At 35.7% G+C, this 22,440-nt stretch overlaps 1 protein-coding gene across 1 annotated transcript; it reads right to left on the bottom strand.

Moving 5' to 3' along the window:
* Positions 1–540: 540 nt before the first annotated feature.
* On the bottom strand, positions 541–21,439 carry ankef1a (ankyrin repeat and EF-hand domain containing 1a). Its single transcript, XM_056481138.1, has 11 exons — positions 21,305–21,439; positions 17,948–18,306; positions 16,263–16,462; positions 13,123–13,272; positions 12,894–13,017; positions 9,996–10,818; positions 7,699–7,925; positions 6,776–6,945; positions 3,726–3,866; positions 1,433–1,588; positions 541–1,294 (listed from the first exon to the last, which is right to left on the bottom strand). Exons 2-10 carry the CDS (start codon positions 18,297–18,299, stop codon positions 1,436–1,438), a joined length of 2,340 nt encoding a protein of 779 aa, XP_056337113.1. The 5' UTR covers positions 18,300–18,306; positions 21,305–21,439; the 3' UTR covers positions 541–1,294; positions 1,433–1,435.
* Positions 21,440–22,440: the final 1,001 nt, after the last annotated feature.

Below are 22,440 nucleotides of genomic sequence, written 5' to 3'. Positions count from 1 at the left end.
CGTTCCTTTTGAGTGCGCATGCACATTAGCTCGGGCAACCTGAAAATATGCCGATTTTGTTTGATTTGGTCGTTTAGAAATGAAAGTTATGAGTTGGTTGTTGTTTAATTTTATTGGTGATTCCAAATATGTAATGTAATCGTAAGCTTGGCAAAGCGTTTTAGAGAATTTGATGTTTCCCCATTCAGACAGAATGCCTGAGCATACTGCCCGAGAGGCGTTTCAAAGATGGCAAGGCGTTTCAAAGAAATGACCTGCCCTAAAGGGACTTTGGTAAAAGCACAAGCTACAATGTAATACTTCTCTTCTATGGTGTCCAGGCAAATCCCTTAAAATAATAGTTATTGCTTTTGCACCCTGTTACGCCCCGTGTGGCTCGGAGGATGAAAAAGGGCTTTACATAAGTACGACAACCCAATATTTAAAAAAGTCCCCTGAGACGTTAGCTGCTATGAATCGACACAGACAACGACATGGCAAAAAAGTGGTTCGCTTTATTTACAACACCGATAAAGAAAAAGAATATTTAAATCACCCAAAGTATAATTACAAATGTGTACAATAAATGCAAAATGAAGTAAACAAATTAATCGAAACAAACCTGATAGAGGGATGATAAGCGGTGCCAAATCAATGAAAATAACTAATTAAACACCCACTAACTAATCCCTCCCCCCACCTCTAAATAACAAAAGAGAAAATAGAAAAAAAACATCTTCGGCATCACACGCCCCTTACTAAACTGCACTAACTGGAACAAACATACAAAGAGTAGCACCCGCTTCTGACCTAGTGGATTAACAGAGAATCAACTACGTGTGTGTAAAAATTTAAGTCACGTGACGTACTTCACTTTCACTTCCCTTTTAGTAGATTTAAGCAGGTTTGGTATGGGACATTCTGAACAGATATACAATTCAAAAAACACTTAAAGGTCAGCGCGAATAGCCTAGTGGTTTAGTGCGCTGACATATAGCACCATGGTGCTCACGGCGACCCGAGTTCGATTCCCGGTTGGAAGTCCTTTGCCGACCCTTCCCCTCTCTCTGCTCCCAACTATTTCCTGTCAATTCTCTGCACTATTCTATCCATTAAAGGTTAAAACCCCCTAAAAAAACACTTAAAGCGAACCAGAGAACAAGACAGGCACAATCGTCACACAGAAAGACACAGGAGCGACAAGAGACAAGGATCCCCCCCTAATCTGGTCTGAGTCATCACTGGAGCGCTTAAATGTCCCCCATCCTCTTCTGATTGGTCCACTCGTGAGAACTCCACAAGCCAATCGGAACACCTAGATTTCAGAAGAACAGCAGACAGCAAATAAAAACAGAAAGGGGAAGCGGAAACAACAGAGCAACACCCCCAGGCATGTAACACACTCATTGATATTTCTACACTTTTTCAGTTTTAGAAAAGACATGGAGCTCACCTGTTAGTCAGTAAGCTCAAACTCCATGGATTTCTTCTGAATGTTTTTATTGAAAGGCATCTTAAAGTCATCAAAGTCCACCTCAAAACTGAAACGTTGCCTCCTCTTTGCCATCCTGTCCATCAGATCTCTAGTCGTCAGATGGTTTTGCCAATTCTGCAACAAATACAGGAACACAGAAAAAAGACAAAATAATCCACTGAAAGCAAACCTGCAACCACATCACATTTTTTAAAATTAATAGTGTGTGAAAACATGTTTGTGTAAAAATAGATTTGATTATATATCATTCCAAAGACAGTATATGTTTTGAATACTACATTTTATAATTCTGCAATTAAATAATTAACACCTACAAGAAAACTCTGAGAAAAATATATAGACTTGTAAATTTTGCCTACCGTATATAAAAGATATGGTCGCTCAGTTACTTGTGTGAGTTTCCAGTCCAAAGACATGGAGTGTAAGTGAATTGAGTAAACTAAATTAGCTGTAGTTAATAATGGGTGTTTCCCAGCACAGGGTATTTAAGAGTTAGCATACTCTCAGTGCCGGGTTGGATCAGTAAAGGCATCGGCTGTGTAAAACAAGACAGTGTTTTACAGAGTAACTGGTGGTTCATTCTGCTGTGGCAACCCCTGATAAAGCAGGTAATAAGCCAAAGAAAAGTGAGTGAGTATATAAAAGATAATCAATGTATTGCAACAGATACTCACAATAGCATGCCTAGTCAACTCTTTCTGCACGTTTTAATGCAAACCGTGTTTACATTTGAAGAGAAGATTTACTCTTGCCTTTTTTGGAGACTTAATTATGTAGACCAATCCAGGGGTGCGTTTGCCAAACACTGACATAACTCACGGCTGAACTATAATAGTGTGATGCATCGTTTGGGAAAAGAGCAATGTAGTGACGAGTGTTTCCCAAACTCTGTCGCAGATCCATTGTTTGAACCACATTAGTTACGTAAAACGTCTGTAATAACGTTCTATACAGGGTGAATTAACAACTTCTTTAAAGGAGAAGCGCATAATTTTTTGTGCAAACTATATTGTTTTACATGCACAGGCATTTAAAAAAAACTTCCAATATTAGTCTTGGTAAAAACATGCACTCGTTTTCCATATTAATTGAAATATATGTATATGGCACATATAGGGCTTATGTTTCCTTTACAATTATTATTGAGAACATTACATATTCTATTCTAAAACATAAAATCACTTACAAAAGCTAACATGTGTTCTAATATCATATATAAATCATATAAATAAATAAACAATTAGGCAATTTATTAAGAAATAAAATTTTATATTTATTATTTATTAGGAAATGAAGAAAATACTACTTTAATAAGAATATTAATAAGATTAATGATGATGATGATCATTATGATTATTATTATTATTATAAAGTAGGATTTGTTTATTTATTTTTTTTTTTTTTAAAGTCTACTTTTACAATTTGACATGTAAACCACTGCAGAAATGTTCTAACCAACAGGCCCATGTCATATACAGTACAGATACTTAATAAATAACCTACTATAAATTAAAAGTATTAACGTATGCTATGTTTTTTGTTTTCACAAGCTTTGGAGATGTAACATAAATTCCGCTTTTAAATAACAGGTCACCTATAGCTTTCGTCTTGAGCCACAGCTGCGTTCAAAAGGACACCAATGTTTTCAAAATGCACTACGAAGGGAGCGCAATTGTAAACATGAAGATCACCAAAACTGATTTGTAAAAATACTTTGAAAGCAAATTAAACCTAGGAGTGATGACTTTTATGCTTTTTTAAAATCAATAATACCAAGTTTAAATGTTAGAATGTTCTGAATAGGGCATACGGGAGATAAGTGGGAATAAAACACAGCCAGGAACTATGTTTCTAACTACACTTCCAGAGGTGTAGTTGCAAACATACAAGTTTGCGACACAGTTTGCGAATGTTCGTTGGAACAATTAATTTGGAAAATGCCAAATCAACAAACTATGTTTGTAACGGCAGAACTTGTGACCTTAGTTCGTTAACAATGGTTTTGGGAAACGCATCCTAGATTATTTCGGAGTAGAAAGTAAGTAAAAAGAATGTATGTGCATGTGCACCAGATTTTGCATGTAGACCAATTCAGATTATTTAGGAGTAGAAAGTAAGAAGAATGTATGTGCACGTGCACCTGATTTTGAATGCAAACACTTGTTATTGTAAGTGCATGAGGCCTTCTGTGCCCCCACACACGTAGCTGACATTTCTCTGTGCGTACAACTGTGAGTGGTGTCCAGCTTACCGTTCTTGGCACAAAACTGATGTCCAATTTGTTGAGCTTTCCGCTGGTGATCTGAGTGCTGTGCACGATAACACTGTCTTTCTTCATTGCTTTCTTGACTGCTGAGTTTGAGGAGGCTGTAGGAGTGGGAACGGTGCCCTGCTGTGAAGATAAAGCGCCAACACTATAATCAAGACACAGCGGACGCGATGACACATTGACAATGGTGTGACTTTCAACAAAGGTTTAGTGGGGTTTCCCTGAGCACGCTTACAGAGTTACAAAGCCGCCCATGCCTTGTTGGGGCGTAATGTGACACGCTTGAACTCATTTACTTACTCTTTACTTGGGTTTCATTTGCTGTGTCACCTCAATTTTCCGGGGAGATGATTTTGATCACAGATCTTATTATGAATCGATATTAGATTTGAAATGACATGTTTAATGGTCATCAGCGTCTTAAATCCTTAAAAGTTTTTAATATTTAGATTTTTGAAAAATGTATGAACATTTCTATGCATTTATGAATGTATTATATCGTCTTCGCTTCAAATTACAAAAAACGAATTACCGCTTTTGTGAGGTGTTTCTAATGCAGCACTTATGGGACAGGACAATAAATGGACAGTAAATTTGATGTTATTCTGGCCTCTGGCTACCGTCACCAGTCTCACACATTTTTTTTCCTTTTTCTGAAGTCTTTATAACACCATTGTGTTGAGTTTTTCTTTTATTACTTGAGCAAATGAGATTTTCTTTCATTACTTGAGCACCCGTCCATAACCCCCCCCCCCCCCCCCCTCTGAAATCTGAATATATTAACTTAAATTAATGAAAAAAAAATAATGGAACCCTTACCTTACAGAAGATATAAATTTAAATAAATAAATAATTTAATTTAAATACAATACTGATTAGATTAATTAAAGTGAATTGTTTAATGTGTGGTTTAGTTGAAAACTACAACAATTTTATGTTTTTCGTTTGTTTAAAACCCACCAAAATGCCTAATTTTAAAAACAGGCTCATTACATCAGTCTATACTACAGTCAATATTTTTATTTTTATTTTAATAGTTAACCCAGTTATAAAATGCATTTCACTTCTTGTCCTTGCTTGATTCATCAAAATAATAATCATATTAGCCTACGTTTTAATCAATTTTGGCCTTTGTCTTTTTTAAAATGTAGACTGAGAATACTAATGAAAGTCTAATGAGGGGGTGCATTTTACGGCAGGGCTGCATTTCTCATCACAACACCGTTCCGTTCATACATATGCAGATGTGACAGACTGGAAATGCAAGCTCAGTTTGCAAATCTGACTTGAAAATTTGCGTCAAATAAATTTGTGAGACCAATCAAAACCTGACCTATCCGTACAGAAATGTAAAATATGGAGCGATCGCCCGTTTTGTAAGTGTTGCACCATCTTTTTAAATCCCGCCCCTTTTTGCAGGATCATCCAACCAAATTTCACATGTTCACTCACACTCTAGTGTGGTAAAATAATGTAAATTCTGAATATAGCTAATCAATCACCTATTATTAAAATGCCTTTGCTTGCAGAATATGTAAATAGCACATTTATATGATCAAAAATGTTTGCAACTGTATCAATCTGCATCTACACCATACATGTCAGCATAAAATATGTGAAAAGGGAAATAGCATTTCTTTCAAGTCAACTTCAGACAATTTTGTGAAAAAAAAAAAAAAAAAAAAAAAAATAATATATATATATATATATATATATATATATATATATATATATATATATATATATATATATATATATATATATATATATATTGTTGGTAAATTTGGCATGAAACTGAAATTATGATAAACAGATTTATGTTCTTGTGGGTCAAGAACGGGAGCAGCTAGCATATCAGGCTGCTAATCCAGTCATATGCAATGGTCCAAGGAAGATGAGTTGAGTCATTCTTTATTGTCCTTTCAGGAAATTTATCTTGGACTCAAACAGCACATTTTTTTCTCCCATGTGGCACAGATCGGATATGGCCCATGTACGTGTAAGCAAGAAAAAATCCCATGGATTCCGATTTACTCAAATCAGATTCAGGCTTTGTTCTTATGTGGAAATGTATCTGATATGAATCTGATCTGTGCCCTCGTGTCTGCAGTGTAAGCAGGTAGATGGGATTTGCACCTGTCAATGCGAGTCGCACGTCATTGAAATCAGTAGAGTATGACGTCAACTCTGACACTTTCATTTCGGAACAGACTTCAGCAGTCCCAAACTTTAAATCTCATACACAAGGAATAAAAAAGCTTTTATATTGTCATTATTTAAGCATGTTAAGGAGAGCGAGAAAGAGCACAACATCCACCACATAACCAATATAAAACTAGTGCATATATCAAGTGCATAAATCACGCCATGGACATTACATTAAGCTGCCTACTGGTTTAAAAAGGCCTAGATTAAAAAAGACAGCAAAATGACAACTTACACACGTTTCTGTCCTAACAGCTTGAAAAGTAGATTTTTCACCATAGGTGCCCTTTAAGGTAGTTTACCATTTAAAATGCTAATGGACACTGGTATAAATGACTTCTTATTGTATAACAATTACATTTTTTCCAAAGGAAATCTGTATCGTTTCCCCAATGGCAGTACTTCATACATTGAAAATAAAACATGATTTGAATCATTTGCTGTTACTTGTGCATTCCTAATGATCTCTGAGCATCTGTGTCAAAGCTAACGCTCCATGTGCTCTAGACCAGAGTGGGAAGAGCATGTCCGGCCCCCTTACCTGCTCCCATCCTGAACAAACACTACATTTTTATTGTGATTCCTAAGCACCAGATTTTTAGACTCTTCAATGTTACCACATATATCACTTTTTTGGGCATTTTATGTTTGAATTTTACATTTAATAAACACCTCTCTGAGCCCTGACACCATACACCCTGTGTCTGTTTTTGCAAAACACAGTTATACTTGCAGTGTTTTAGATGTTCATATTAATATTTCTTTTAAAGATTAACTCTATGGGATGTTTTTTGTACATGTCAAATCACATGCACTATGTGTTGTACCTTTTCTTTGATAGAGCCAGGCGTTGAGGCCGGTGTTGGTTTACGGTGGATTTTGACTGGCTGTGGCTTCTTGTTGTCCTTAGCTCTGGGTTGCGCATTAATCTTAGCCTGGAGCAAATCCACCACTCTGAAGTCTGCATAAGCGTGGGCGACGTCCAAACAGTTCTGCTCTGCAATTAAAGGATTGAAAGTTCCTGACTCTAATGACAGCGGAGCCAAAAGTTGATCAATCTCAGAGATTTAATGTGCTGTAAATCAGGTTGTTCAAAAGATGAGGTGGCATTGTGGAAATGACGTAAAGTCTGTACTGAGATGCTTACGAAATAGACTTACGATATTGACATGTTGATGTACAGTTGAAGTCAGAATTATTAGCCCCCCTGTTTATTTTTTTCCCCAATTTCTGTTTAACGGAGAGAAGATTTTTTTCAACAGATTTCTAAAGGCAAGTTTTAGTAACTCATTTCTAATAACTGATTTATTTTATCTTTGCCATGATGACAGTAAATAATATTTGACTAGATATTTTTCAAGACACTTCTATACAGATTAAAGTGACATTTAAAGGCTTAATTAGGTTAATTAGGTAAACTAGGCAGGTTAGGGTAATTAGGCAAGTTACTGTATAATGATGGTTTGTTTTTTAGACTATCTTAAAAAAATATATATCTTAAGGGGGCTAATAATTTTGACCGTAAAATGTTTTTTAAAAAACAAAAAGCTGCTTTTGTTCTAGCTGAAATAAAACAAATAAGACTTTCTCCAGAAAAAAATATTATCAGACACACTGTGAACATGTCCTTGCTCTGTTAAACATTATTTGGGAAATATTTAAAAAAGAAAAATAAATTCAAATGGGGGGCTAATAATTCTGACTTCAACTGTAGTATTATCATCGTTTTTTGCAAGAAGGTGGGCTGTACCTATCTTATTTACTGCATTGACCTTTGCACCAGCTTTGATGAGGTACTCCACACAGGACGGCCTACAGCTCTCAATGGCTCTCATTAGGGGAGTGGCTCCATTCAGGGAGGGCCGGTCCACCGCAGCTCCTGCCTCTAGGAGCAGCTGTATGATGTCCAGCTGTCCTGCATGACAGGCGTGGTGCAGAGGTGTCCATTTGAACTGATCGCATGCATTTACATCAGCCCTGTGAAGAGGTTATCAATTCGTTAAAATTTTTTTATTAATCATGGACATATGCACATGTACTGTAAACATTTATTCCTTTAAAGTGGTGGTCCCAGATTCTTGGTTCTGTTCATAAGATGCAAAGCAATGTGTGCTCATGTTTCACTTGTAGAAAATCACGTTTTTTTTTATATATCCTACTTTCATTATATACAGATACTCAGCTAACACGAAAACACTGTCATATTTCCTAGTTACTTTGAAGGCCCGCCCTCAAGAGGCTCTGATTGGTCAGCTAACATGATGTGCTGTGATGCGCGAATTGGCTCCACGTCATGCCCTTACAAGCACATGCTTTTTGTGCTGTGTAACAGCCGTATCAGTTTGCCTGTATCAGACAGAAAATGAAGAGCACACAGCTGAACCTCACGCCTGCTCTCTAAAATAAATTCTGACAAGTGTCTTTCACATATATTCAGAATAAGCTTGTGTAAATATTATGAAACGTTCACATATCTTTTGTGAGTTTGTTATTTGAGATGTAGAACGCACGGAAAGCGGCCGCATAGAGAGACACTGAAAGTGTCCGCAAAAAGAGACACTGCAGCGCTGCTGAAGACTGGGTGTTTAAAGACTTGCGGTTTAACTAATAAATATGAATTTGAAGCTAAATTGTTAGCAATGCCAAACAGCATTTCCCATTGTTTACATCCTTGTTTACATCCTCGCTACAGCATACTGTTAACATTTCGCTACAACATACTGTTAACGAGATTCTGGAAGCTGTCCTTTGTCAAATGCTAGCTATATATAATTTTTTATAATTCTCTGGATCATTATTAAAATTAAACTGTAAGCATTTCTGTTTTTGTGTCGTGTCCATTGGAAGCCCAAACACAGAAACGGAACAAAATAGCGTGTGGTAATAGCAGTGTTTGGACAGCATTTTAGCTTTTCCCCATCGCTGCACAGGGTGTGTGCGTGGTGAATACGCATTGTTGGAAACCCTTGTGATCTCACTAGTCCGGATGTATTTTTTTGTAGTCCCCAAACTTTGTTCACTGTAGGCTTTGCTAAGCTAACTCTGTAAAAGCCAATGTCTCCCTTTGCATTGAACTTTGAGCATATTACATTCAGAGATGTTGTTTATGTTCACACAGCTACATTACACATCAGCTAAAGTTTAAAATATCATATTGTAGTGAATCACCTCTTTAAATAAAAAAATAATAGTCATTTACTACCCTTACAGTATATATTTCCAAACCTGTATTATGTACTTTCTTCTGTGGAGCAAGGAAGAAGATATTTTGAAGAATGTTGGTAACTAAACCACTTTGGTTCTAATTGAGTTCCATTGTCATTTTTTTTCCATATAGTCAATGACAACTGATAGTCCTGCATTATCAACATTCTTCAAATATGTTCTGCAGAAAACGAAACAAGGTGTGCAGAACTGACAAAAAAATAATCTCAAGATTTTGGATGATTCGTCAATTGATTGTCCTGAATGTCTGATTGTCCTCTGTGCTGTTAATGATGACAGTGACACTAAAACTGCCAGTAGGTGGCAGCACGTCACTGTTCTAATGACTAATTCATTGAATAATTCATTGAAATGATTTGTTTTGACTGGTTCATTTTCAGAATGAAGCAAGTGACAGTCTAAATGAACAGATCATTGAATCTCGAAATAAGATGAATGATTTAAAAACTTAATACCGCAGTGTAGACCGTAAACACGAACATGTTCTGCTCCAGCTTTGTTTGGAACAATTTTTGTTGCGAAACAGAAAAAAAATACTTCTAATATTAAATTCTTGCTTGTTGATTTACTGTTCAATATACAGTAAAATCAATATCACATTTGCAATTGTACTCACATGCTGGTATTCAGAAAAGTGGCAGTCTTGCAAAATGTGACATAAGGTTAGCCTGCACATTGTTAAAACAACTACAGTATTATAAACGATAAATGTTGCACACCCCAATACAGGTTTAGAATGACATGAGTGTAAGCAAATGAATAGAGAATTGTCATTGGCTGTGCTGTCTCTTTATTTCAGTGATTACAGATGCTAAGTCTTACCCATTATCGAGGAGAAACTTCGCCATTTCATAGTTCCCACTTGCACATGCAGCCATAAGTGGTGTCTTGTAGAAGCGATCTTTCACATCTACAGGAACCTTTTGGCTGAGTGCCAACCTAAGAGACTCAATATCTCCAGTTTTAACGCAGTGGTTCAAATTTCTGTAAATCTTTTCTGGCTCATCGATGTACCATGCCGTGTCATCTTCAATAGGATGTCCCGGTCGATGGTCCCGGTCGTATCTTTGGGTGTCTGTAGCATGCTGCCAACTTTCAATCATAAAATGAGGTGGCCCTCCATCATCCCGCCGATGAATGAGATCTTGTGGGACAGTACAGATGGGCAATGGAAGGTTGAACTTACTCTTTTTGGTCTTTCCTGCCTTAGCTGCCTTCTTCTTCTTCGGCCCATAGGAAGCCATAACATACGTCTTTGGAAGATATTTAAGACCTCTTAAGAAGTCGTTTATATTTATAAAGCCCTCTCTTCTCTTATCAAGAGCAAGCAGAAGAATGTGAATTTGAACATCATCTAGAGGAGCGTGAAGTTCCTTCAAAACAGACACAAATGTCCCCTTGGGCACAAACTCTAATCCGATGAAGCCATCTGTTGCAGACTCGAAAGCACTTCTCAGTTCATTCTCATTTTCATGAGACCAGTCATGAAGCATCAGAGCCCATGGCCCATTCGTGCCTCCTTTTGAGGACTTTCCATGCAGCCGTTCAGCCTTCTTAAGCTCTTTTACAGTGGCCTTGTGCCCACAGTCCTTAGCAATCTGACGGGGAAGCAGGCCTTCTTGGTTCTTTAATTTGGGATTGCACCCTGAAGTAGAAATATTAGTATTAACATATGAAGTATTAAAAGGATAAAATATTATATTTCAGATTTATTTTATTTCAGCTAGTTTATTTCAGTTCAGCTTGTACTGAATATTGCTTTTATGGTAGGGCTGCACAATGTAAGTAATTATTTTGAGTTTTTTGATAAATATATAAAATTCACTATTATGATTTGCGAAAAAAAAATTCGAATAATTTTTCGTACTATTTTCAAATACAAATATGAAATATTAAGAAATATTATTATTCTAACATTACTGTTGAACAGTCACTAATCATGTATGAAAGCATGGGTCACAAACTCAATTCCTGGAAGGTCACAGCTCTGCAAAGTTTTGCTCCAATCCTAATCCAACATAGCTGATGCAATTTATCAAGGTGTTCAAGACTCTTTTGAACACCTTGACTAGTTGGATCAGCTGTGTTTTATTACCGTTGGAGCAAAACTGTGCAGAGCTGTGGCCCTCCAGGAATTGAGTTTGAGACCCGTGCATTAAAGAATAAATATAAAAAGATAAATATATTGTATATACTGACTTTTGCTGGACTACTCAGATTGAGAAAGCAGAATGGAACAATGTGAGACTGTCTGCTTTATATCTGTTGATACAGACATTTAACAGGTATTTAACTCACTATAAGAAACTTTGCAAGTACATGTCAACTTACACTAACCCTAACCCCAACCTAACAGTCTACTTATGATCTAATGAGAATTAGTTGCAATGTAACTTAAATTCAACAAACGGACCATCAAAATAAAGCGTGACACATAAAGTTAAACTTTTTCCAGTGACCACTCTTCAAGCATTCCTTATAAAAATGAATGAATACACAAAACAGACAGTAGTAATATCATAAAATTCAATTCTAATCAACTACTTTACAGTTTTCAGCTAGTGAGTTGTTTAATATTGAAATGCAAACTGCCATTTGTACAGTACTATAGTACTTCACAAGTAGACTTCATATCAAATTTATAGGTTGTTTTCAATCACATGGTTCTGGTGATGCATGAAATTCATATGGAGGGCAGGTAGTAAAAAACTGAATGGGACACAAAGAGAAAAGTCTGTATCTTTGCGATTTATAGCATATTTCAAAGAAGATATAAATAGAAAAAAACGCATATTTTCCATTATATGATCCTTATATCATGAAGAGGGTCGAGTTTTCTACTGAACTAAAATATATTTGTCATCGAGCAGGTAGATACGGTATTAGCTATTACGTTACATGAAAAAATAGTAAATACTATAGTGTTTGGAAGCATACTATAGATTATTGAATTTACTGTCGTAGTAATTATATTGTTGCTGACACAACTGTAGTAATAAACAAATTATTCAACAGGCTTCAGTTTTCTACGCCTCTCTCTCAATGCACCCCAGTTTACACTAACATTACAGTATTTATTACAGATTATCTGTTTACTATGATACGGTATTCTTTAGAATTCATTAACAAAGAGTTGTACACATTATACACTTTACTATGTGGTTCAAAAACCATGTTTATTATAAATTATTATATATTTTCCCCATGTGGATATATTCTGGACATCACAATATAACAAATGAAAGCATACAAAAGCGTGGACGCAGAGTCTACATTATTCTTATTATTTTTTTGTAAGTGGGAAAAGAGTTCCACATTAATAATCAATTAGTTTTGGTGCAAAGGTTGCATTTCTTTTTTGTTCAGTAGATGAACTTAACCACAACAAACATTCACCACTGCTGTGCATATAGATGTTAACGTTACGATTGTTTATTTCACCAAAACGCACATGCCACACTTTCCTCAGATTTTCAGCCAGTTTCTTCAGCTTTCTCCCAAAAGGTTTTACTCAAAAAGGGAAGTCTATAAAATCTGTTCTGCATTTTTTATTTTGGCCGATTTAAACAATTATAAACAACATAAAACAGAAACATTTTGATGTTCTGATAGCGATTCCTATGTAGAAGAAGCACTTCCTGTCCTCCATCTGAATTTTGCGCATCATCAATGACGTCATGTGAAAACAACATACTGATTCTGTAAGAGATATTCATTTACCTCTTTGAGCTAGAAATCTGCAACAATCTGTGTATCCACCAGAGGCAGCAAAATGCAGAGGTGAATCGCCCTCTGTTGTTACCACTCCAACATCTGCTCTATATGCAGACAGCACCTTAATGATCTGGAAAATACCAGAAGTTTAAAGCATTGATCAATGATCACTGGGAGAATTGCAATGGATTATAGACAAAAGAAGACAGAAAAAAGAAAGCAGGAGGGTCATTACTTCAAAGAAGCCTTTTTCAGCTGCAAAGTGAGCTGCGTGGAATCGCTTCTTGTCCAGAGCATTAACGTTTCCTCCTTTCTTGAGGATTGCTCTCACTAGATCTAATGCTCCTGCTCTGGCCGCCTCCATCAGAGCTGTTCGACCTGTTTCCTGTTATATTGTACACAAAGAAGGGTAAAGCTACTCAGTATAGTCAGTGTGATACCCTTACTCATATGTAGGCTTATTACGATATCAGATTTCTTTTGTTGCGATTAATTGCGCTAATTATTACGATATGTATGATATGGACTTAAGCTGCTAAAAAGATTACTTTAACATGTATAAAAAACAATAAACCTACAGTATAAAAATAGAGAAGATTATAAAATACACAAACAAAATACAAAATGTAGTAATGCGGTTATAAAGAGTATTTTATTTGGAACAGATGAGTTTTAAGTCTGGATTTGAACAGAGGGAGAGAGCCAATGCTGTGGATGTCAGGAGGAAGAGAATTCCAGAGTTTTCAGTCGCTCTGCTCCCTATTGTGCTGACACAGGCAGAGGGGACAGAGAGGTGGATGGAGGAGGATCTAAGGGAGTGGGAATGAGAGGTGATATGGAGGAGATCAGAAAAATAAGGATGAGTGTAAATTGTATGATGAAATTATGAATTGTAAATGAATCTTCATAGTAAACAAATTTTTAAAATAGGGTTGGGTCGATAGACGATGCTATCGTCCATTGCCGATGGCTGATAGACATCACGATGCTGAGCTGGCATCGCGATCCTCTGCCCCACCCCCATCGCAGCAGCAACCCGCTCGTGAAAAATTCACACTCAGGCCTCGCTTACACCAACACGTCTTAGTTTTAAAATGTCATTTTAGAACAAAAACGATCCACGTCCACACTGGTGTTTCATCTAGCATTTCTGAGAAGCCCTCTTTCCACACTATACCGCTGAAATCGCACATCACGTGACCACACACACACACACTCTGTCATGCGTTCTAGCATATGCACACTTCTGAGCTCCAGCAGTCAGCGGGTGCTTTAAGCTCAAAACCCCAGAGAGCAGTGCACATCAAACTGTTTATCAAGAATTTACCACTGGATCGCGTCTCACTATAGTTGTTAAACATGATATTTAATTCATCTTGTCTCTATGTGACGACTCTTCTGTCTTTTGAATCTATCAGGTAATGTGTCACAGCATCAGTACACAGCTTCAATCTTTTGCTTTCACGCTTGTACTTAGTAATTTTAGCGAAAACCTCAGATGCTGTTGGTTGGTTCCTGTTGGTTGTGCACCTTTTTTTTACCAACCAAGTTTGTTGACGGCATTATAACGACACAGATCACTCTGCCTATTCATGCTAAAGTCCAGCGGAAAAAGTGATTGACAGGGTGTAATTTGTGTGTAACTTCTTTAAAAAATCTTTTAGTTAATTATGATTTGTTTATGGATAAAACAAAGACCATGTGGGTCAGGTGGTTGAAACGGTAGGCTACAAATAATTAATTTGTTATGAGTTAATTAATTATTCATAAGTAATTATTTCACCGCCGCCTACGACGACGATGCCATCGTTCATCGCAATGTTTCACATTAGACATCGTACAATGTCAAATTGGTTGGCATTGCCCAACCCTAGTTTCATCCAAATTAAATTGAAAAAGGATGATAAAGTACAACCGGTAACACTTTATAAAAAGATCACATTTGTAAGTGTTAGTTAATGAATATCAACAGTATGAAAAAGCCTGATTTATTACAGTTACTATGTTAATATTAGTGCAAAATACAACTGAATCTTATAAGTTATTAGGTACATAAAAAAAAAAACGATTAAGACTTCATTACAACTGCAATTTTGATGCGTTATTAGGCATTCACTAATGCATTAACATAATCTAAGATTACTAAAGCTTTTGTAGTATTCATCTTGAGTTTAGTTCAGTCTGCTTCCAAGCGCTCTATCAAACTGAATGGGGAGACTCATCAAATGGTAACAATAAACGTTTTCAAAGGGATGCAATACTTTTGAAAATTAGAATATATATATCCATGCCTAATATCCGATGGCCAGGAAGTGATTCATTTTTTATACATTTTGAAAATGTTGGTATTTGTTATGCAGCAAGTCCAGAGACTGTTGTTTACACCATGATTTTATATATAATTCATTTTAATGTGTGATAGGACTAAAAAGTGACTAAAAACAAATATTTTCTCAATTCAAATGAGTAGCGGCTTGGACCCGGAAACAGTATTCCATATGTCACCGATACGTAGGCCCACACAGAATCTGCGCGCACAGAAATCCGCAGATTTTCCACAGAATTCCGCAGATTTTTAGCCCAACATTAATTCTGTTTATTTACCTAAGTAAATGTGTGTAAATCTATATTTATTCAGTTTTTAAATTGATTACAGTAGTATTATTGACTAATATGAAAATGTTCATCTGATTTATTTACAATGCAGTTTGTACAGTAATATTTTAGTAGAGATATTATATGAGACTTGCTTTGTTTACCAAATAAAGTGAATTTAATTAGATTTGCATTTTAAACATTAAATAAAAGTTTAAAAGATATTATTTGTTATTTCACATATTAAGGTTTTAGTTATGATAATCTCAAAATAATTCTGCAGAAATCCTCAGATTTTTACCAAATTTCAGAAATTGCAGAAATAGCAAAAAACGTCCGCAGATTCTGTCTGGGCCTACCGATACGTCACAACTTAACAAGCGGATTAGGTATACTATATAAATAGTCACAGAATTTTCAATCAATATTTCAGCATGTAGTAGACCTGATTAAATGGTGAAAATGTTTGAATTATTAAGTTAACCAATTAAATCTATAAGCACTTGACGTTGTTATGGCCAGTACTGCAAATACAACGTTAATACTCTCAAAAAACACACTAGACGTTTAAATAATAAATGATTATTCACTGTATTTTGAAGTCCTCACATTATCAATATTGTGCATGTTCATTATTACAATATAGTGATTTATAAAATATCGGCACATACTTATAAGTGGTTTGGTATTACATGGGTGATACTCTTTCAGAAGGTCATAAGTTTGAATTCAAACAAGGATTCAAATACACCATTTTTTAATGACACCAAATGTGCATACCTGATTTGTAGCATTGGGGTCTGCTCCTCTCTTTAGTATGCTGATGCACATTTCTTCACAGTCCTGAGCTTGTTCACAGGCTAGCAGGAACACTGGTATACCAGTTTCTGAAACATTGTTGACATCTGCATTGCCATTAAGGACCACCTGGAGGCAGCGCATATGTCTTTTGGTGGGGTGGAGGCAGTAGAAAAGGACGCCTGGCAGAGAAGCCAGAGTACAGATTACTTGGATCAGTTTACACACTAGTTTTACTGGTCGTGCCCTCATCTGTAATTAGATAGACTGCATACAGTAAATCTCCAAAATGGCAGGATGCTGCCAGCCGCTGAGGATCTCTGTCGACAATGTGGATGCCCTTAAAGTACAAATCAATTCAAAACTAACAATATGATTTTGTTAGCTCCTATTGCTAGTTTTGAGGTGAACAATTCATCTGTGCGTGTCATTAAGAAAAAAAATGTTTGCTCTTGTCCTGTAATATTAAAATCTCAAAATGATTTTCCTGTTTGTTTTCAGTTGAATGCTTAAATTACGTCTATCTTAGGCTACGTATGTTAGGCTCAAGACTGTGTGAACAGCCCTAATCCTAATGAAATGTCTACTTTACTACATCCAATCAGCTCGCAGTAAAAAAAACAAGCCAGGCCCACTGTTTTCTCATTTAATATTCGAACTCTCTAGCAACTGCCTCACAATACGGGGAAAAATGGTTGTAGCTTTCTGTTCATGTGGACTTTAAACTGTCTTATGAAGGATAAAAGTCTGTTCACACTAAGAATGATAATTAAATTTTAAAAAAAGCATCTGTCAATGTTTTTATCATTCATCAGCTGGAAATAGAGTGATTGTTTTTTCTGCGCTGTTATCATGGCATTACTCTACTATTCTTTTTAATTCAGAACAATTTATAAGACAGTTCTGTTAAATATATACTTATCCTTGGTGTGAAAAAGCCTTAATTGCTACTTAGGTTTTGAATACTGGAATTCGAGTTAATATTTAACCCTAGAAATATGATTTTGGGAGGTATTGTACATTGATAAATAAAACAGTACATTGATGTTTGCATATTATTTAATTTGCCACTGTTAATTTGCCATGTTACAGTTGCACGCATATTTTTGTAGTAGGAAAAAAGTAGCTGTTAAAGGGGATGTTCTTGCAAGGAAAATAAAAAAATATGTTTATGGGCACTCCTGAGAGCCTTTCTTTCATTATATGGCACATGAAATGAAAGAAAAGTGTGAGGACAAGCCATATGTTGCTATCTGCAGTTCCCTTAATGATCACTGGTCACACAAATGTTTGTGTATTCCACATAGAACTGGGCTGATAAACAATATTACATTGAATTGCGATAAAATTTATGATCAAATTTATTGATCTAAGAGCTAATCACACAGCTGAAATGTGCAGCAATGGGAATCTAGACATGTGTTAATATAAGAGATGAACTGAATTTTCGGCTACCGAAAATGTCATTTGATGGACCCTCTAATTTGAGGCTTCAGTCATTGTTTGGGTACTCTTTTAAATCTGGAAGCATTAACAACTCATTTCGAAATATATATCATTATCGTTCAATATGGAAAATAATTATCGAGATTGCATTTTTGCCATATCGCCCTAATTCTACATACTGTCCCTTTAAACATTATATTAAATTAAAAATAAAACATTACCTTTCCCTTCTGTATCTACAAGTTTCATGTCTGCGTTCTTCTTGGCCAGAAGAGACACGATGCCATCAAATCCAAGTTCTGCGGCCAACATCAGTGGTGTCCGTCCACTCCTATCCTGCACATCTGGACAGGCACCTTGATCAACGAGAAACTCCAGCATGTCGGGTTTGTTGGTCACTGACGCCAAGTGCAGGACCCCATTCCCGTCACGCGGCTCGGTCAGATTGATAAGGTCGTCAGCACCCATGCTGATTAGTTTCTCTATGTACGTCTTATCTCCATCCTGGATGCACTGAAGCAGCCGATAGATCTGCAAGACTTGAAGCCTTCCTTTGGCCTGTCTGCATGACATTTTGAACCTAGAAATATGTCAAATTTATTGTACCATTCGTATGTTGAGCTTTTTTGAGGTGATTGTATTCAGTTGAGAATTTAATTAGGGTAGAACATGGCTTTGAAAGAAGTCTTGTATGCTCAAGGCAGCATTTACCGTATTTTATGAAAAATACAGAACAACAGCAATATTTTAAAATATTATATATATTAAAAATATTATTTAACCTCTTAACGGTCGCCCCCTCTTTTTGAACATAGACGTGAAAATATCATGTTCAACTTCAATGTCAATTGAATGTCAATGTCAAACTTCTCATTTTCAAGATGGTAGATGTCAGATTGTAGCTGAAAGAGTTAAATAAAATAAAATATTGTCTTTTTATTCATGAAAATATTAAATAAATGTAAACATTATAATACATCAAATTTCCATTTTGCAAAGCATATTTTAGTCTAAAATTGAAACATACATTTCTGAACAAATTATATTCCAAATTTGAACTTGATACCTTAAAAAATTAGCTTTCAGTAAGATTTTGTTTGGCTGCAGTACCAAACATGACCACCACAATTCAGTTTACATTGATGACCATACAACGGTGCCCCCTATGTTTTGAGGAATATGAACTGTATTTTTTTCATACTTTTGACAATGTTTGTAAAGTAAACATACAATTCTAAAGTAGTTTGGAGTTTGGTGGCATTTGATTTGAACTTAGCCTCTAAAAAATATCTAAAAACTTCACATGTGGATTGCTGTAGCAAAGTAATGCTTTACGACTCTGATGAGTATCCTTGTTGCAAATTAATAAATAAATGTTGCTCAGTAATATCAGGTGGTGGGACGGTGACAGTTAAGGGGTGTAAATGTATCCCTGTGATGAGTTTTCAGAATCAGTACTCTATTCTGCAGTGTTAGTGACCATTCAGAAATCCTTCAGTATGATTTGGCACTCAAGAAAACTCCTATTGTCAATGTTGGACAGCTGTACTGTTTTATTTGTTTATTTATTTTTGGGGGGGGGGGGGGTTTGCAACCAGTGATATACTGTAATTCAAAGGTTTGGGTGATATTTATTTTAATTTTATATTTTTTAAAAATTAATTACTATTTATTTTGTTGTTTTTCAGCAAGTATAGATTGAATTCACCATTTGGCTGAACGCCCTCTTTCTATTTTGGAAAATATTACACTTAATTGTTTAAAAGGTAGAGGCCAGGTATCTGTTTTATATAAACAGTTGGTGGACAAATCAAAATCAAAATTCAAGCTTGGCAATCTGACTTGCAGGCTGATATAACTGAGCAAGAAGCTTCTCTAAGAGCCCAAACTCGTACAACAAGCACTCATTTTAGATTGCTTCAATATAAATGGCTTAGTAGACCGTATATAACCAATTAAGTTGCATCATTTTAACCCAAATATCCCTGATGCAAGCTGTAATGTAAACAAGAGAAAGGAGCTTTATTTCATTGTATGAGGGAGTGTACTAAAGTCTGTTGTTTTTGAGCTAAAATACTGAATATTTTAAGTCAAATCATTGGTAAAGTAATTCCTCTTGATCCCAACTGGTGTATATTGCATATTTGTCCATTAAATGTTAATGTGACCAAACATGTAAGATTGCTGTTAATTTTATGTTTGTTGGAAGCTAAACATGTAATTGCGTCTTGGAAAAAAGAAGACAGTCCTGGTGTATCCCAGTGGATAATGAGGATGACCTCTTGTCTTGCCTTAAAAAAGATTTTGAAAAACAAAATTCATATATTTTGGTCTATTTGGAAAGTGATCTGTGACTTTCTGGAGAGTCTAGATGGTGACTTTTGTTGAACTAATGGACATTTAAAGTATGTAGATTAGACAAATATGTTATTGTTCATTCATTCATTTTCTTTTCACCTTAGTCCCTTTATTCATCAGGGGTGTCACAGTGGAATGAACCGCCAACTTATCCAGCATATGTTTTATGCAGCGGATGCCCTTCCAGCTGCAACTCATCACTGGGAAACACCTATACACTGCATCCACACTCATACACTACGGCCAATTTAGCTTATTCAATTCACCTGTTATTTTAGAATTTTTTTGAGTGTATATTATTAGGCATGGGGCGATAACCAGTTTCAAGGTTTACCTTGGTTTGGAAAGTTTGAAAATCTGCCAAAGTTTTCTGTTATACCATCCCTAAGGTATGAGTACGCTTTATCTATTTTATTTAGTTTTTTAGGGCAACAGTATCTCCAGCAGAAAAGGAACCTACATAAAAAGCTATTGGTCCAAAATATTTTAAATGTTTCTTAAAATCAAATATATTGTGTTCAGTGGGGGGAAAATAGTTGTTTTTCACCCAGACATTTAAAAAGAACTTATTTTAAAGCAGAAATCATAAGGTTATCATACCTTCAGATTCTTATACTGGCCCATGCCTATATATTATTCTTGATGTATTTTTGTTTTTGTTTTTTGTTAAACTGAAAAAAATTAAGCCTTTGTTATTTGTATGACAATGTTTAAAATACAGATTTTTGTTCAAAAAGTATGGATTGAATTATTCAAAACCCATTTAATGCCCAATAATACATATTAAAATACTTAAAATATAAAAATCAAAGACATTAATCTTACGAAATATTTAATTAAAAGAAATGTAGTTATTTTAAATCAATCATGATGAATCGATCATGATTTCCACAAACTGTTAACGTCAACCCATATAACATAGGCCTAATAAAAAATTGCATTGATTATGGTAAGACATTTTATAAAAATGTGCTATCATTTCCACAAAATAGTTTGCTATTAACACCAATATATAATGACTGAAAACCAAATCGGGATATTAGAATGATTTAAAGGATCACGTGTGAACTATTTCGATTATCAGTAGTCCCAATTTTCTACCTTGGGTCTGTTCCCACGTTGCACTTTACAGATTTGTTTTAGCAACCTCATGACTATATCTGTACAGTAATCCACACGTTTTATAACACTAATGTTAAACAATAATCAAATTCTTTTACCTTTAGTCGATGTCTGAAATCAGCAGTGTGTTAAAACTAAAGTTTCGTTCAGCATAGTTTCCAAGCGCGGGTCACTTTCTGTGTGTGTCTCTATGGAAACAGCACGCTGTGGCCCTTGAACTCCTCAAAAGCGTCCTGAAGACGTACATTTCGCCTCGCCTCGTTTGTCTCCTCCTCTTTCTGATTTAGAAACAGCCTCAGGTAGAATTACCGTACTTTTACGTGATCACTTGACCTGGGTTGAGCTTGAGAAGAAACGGCGTATCGGTTTTCATGGCAATGTCTTCAAGCGTGTGAGTAACTTTTTGAAGGAGTGACAGTAAGTGACATCTATCACAAAGAGAGACTTCCTCGAGCTATGGTCATAATGGACATGGTTATCTCACGACAAAGTAGAGTTCATGCATAATTTAATCTGTTATCATCTAAACCCGACCTCAGTCCTTCAGGAAGAAGAGACCACGAGGTTCAACAAGAAAACTCAGGGAAGATTTATGTCCGTCCACTAGAGGCCGGTAAAACTCATTGTAATATGCGTGACCCAGGATGTCTTATTGGCCGGTGTTTCTAGGCTGACATGCATAGCTGCCTCTTTGCACACAGATAATAAAATAAACAAGATAATCGATCAAATAATGATTTACGGTCTTATAGAAAAGTCGAGTGCATTATATTAAAAAGTCTGTAATAGATAATTCATTCAAAGATGGTGGTCTAGACTAGACTTCTCTACATTAAGGAATACCATCAAAATTAAATTTCTAAAGTGTTTTCTAAACAATTACTCCTCAGTTTGAATATAGTCTCTAAAGCAGTTTTGAGCAGACGGGTGGTCTTCCTTTCTTGCTGATGTGTGACTATAAAGCAGAGAAACTTCCAATTAAACTTTCACTCTTTCACAAACAAGCTTGGAAATTAATCTACAAACACAACGTCTTCCTACATGAATGTAATATTTGGAACAATTGTAATATACTGTAAATATAAAGGCTTGTTCTTAAAAAATTGGTTTAAAACAGGTATTGAATCACCAGGGTTACTTAATGACTTCACATTTTAATTTTCCGGTATCCCATAAAGAATTTGCAATGGTCTTTGCTGCTATTCCCCTATATTATCTCACTATGTAAAAGTTT

The sequence above is a fragment of the Danio aesculapii genome, chromosome 20 (genome assembly GCF_903798145.1).
Source record: "Danio aesculapii chromosome 20, fDanAes4.1, whole genome shotgun sequence".
Classification (NCBI taxonomy): domain Eukaryota; kingdom Metazoa; phylum Chordata; class Actinopteri; order Cypriniformes; family Danionidae; genus Danio; species Danio aesculapii.
The sequence above is the reverse complement of the archived record's forward strand: the minus strand, read 5'-3'. Positions and strand labels throughout refer to the sequence as shown.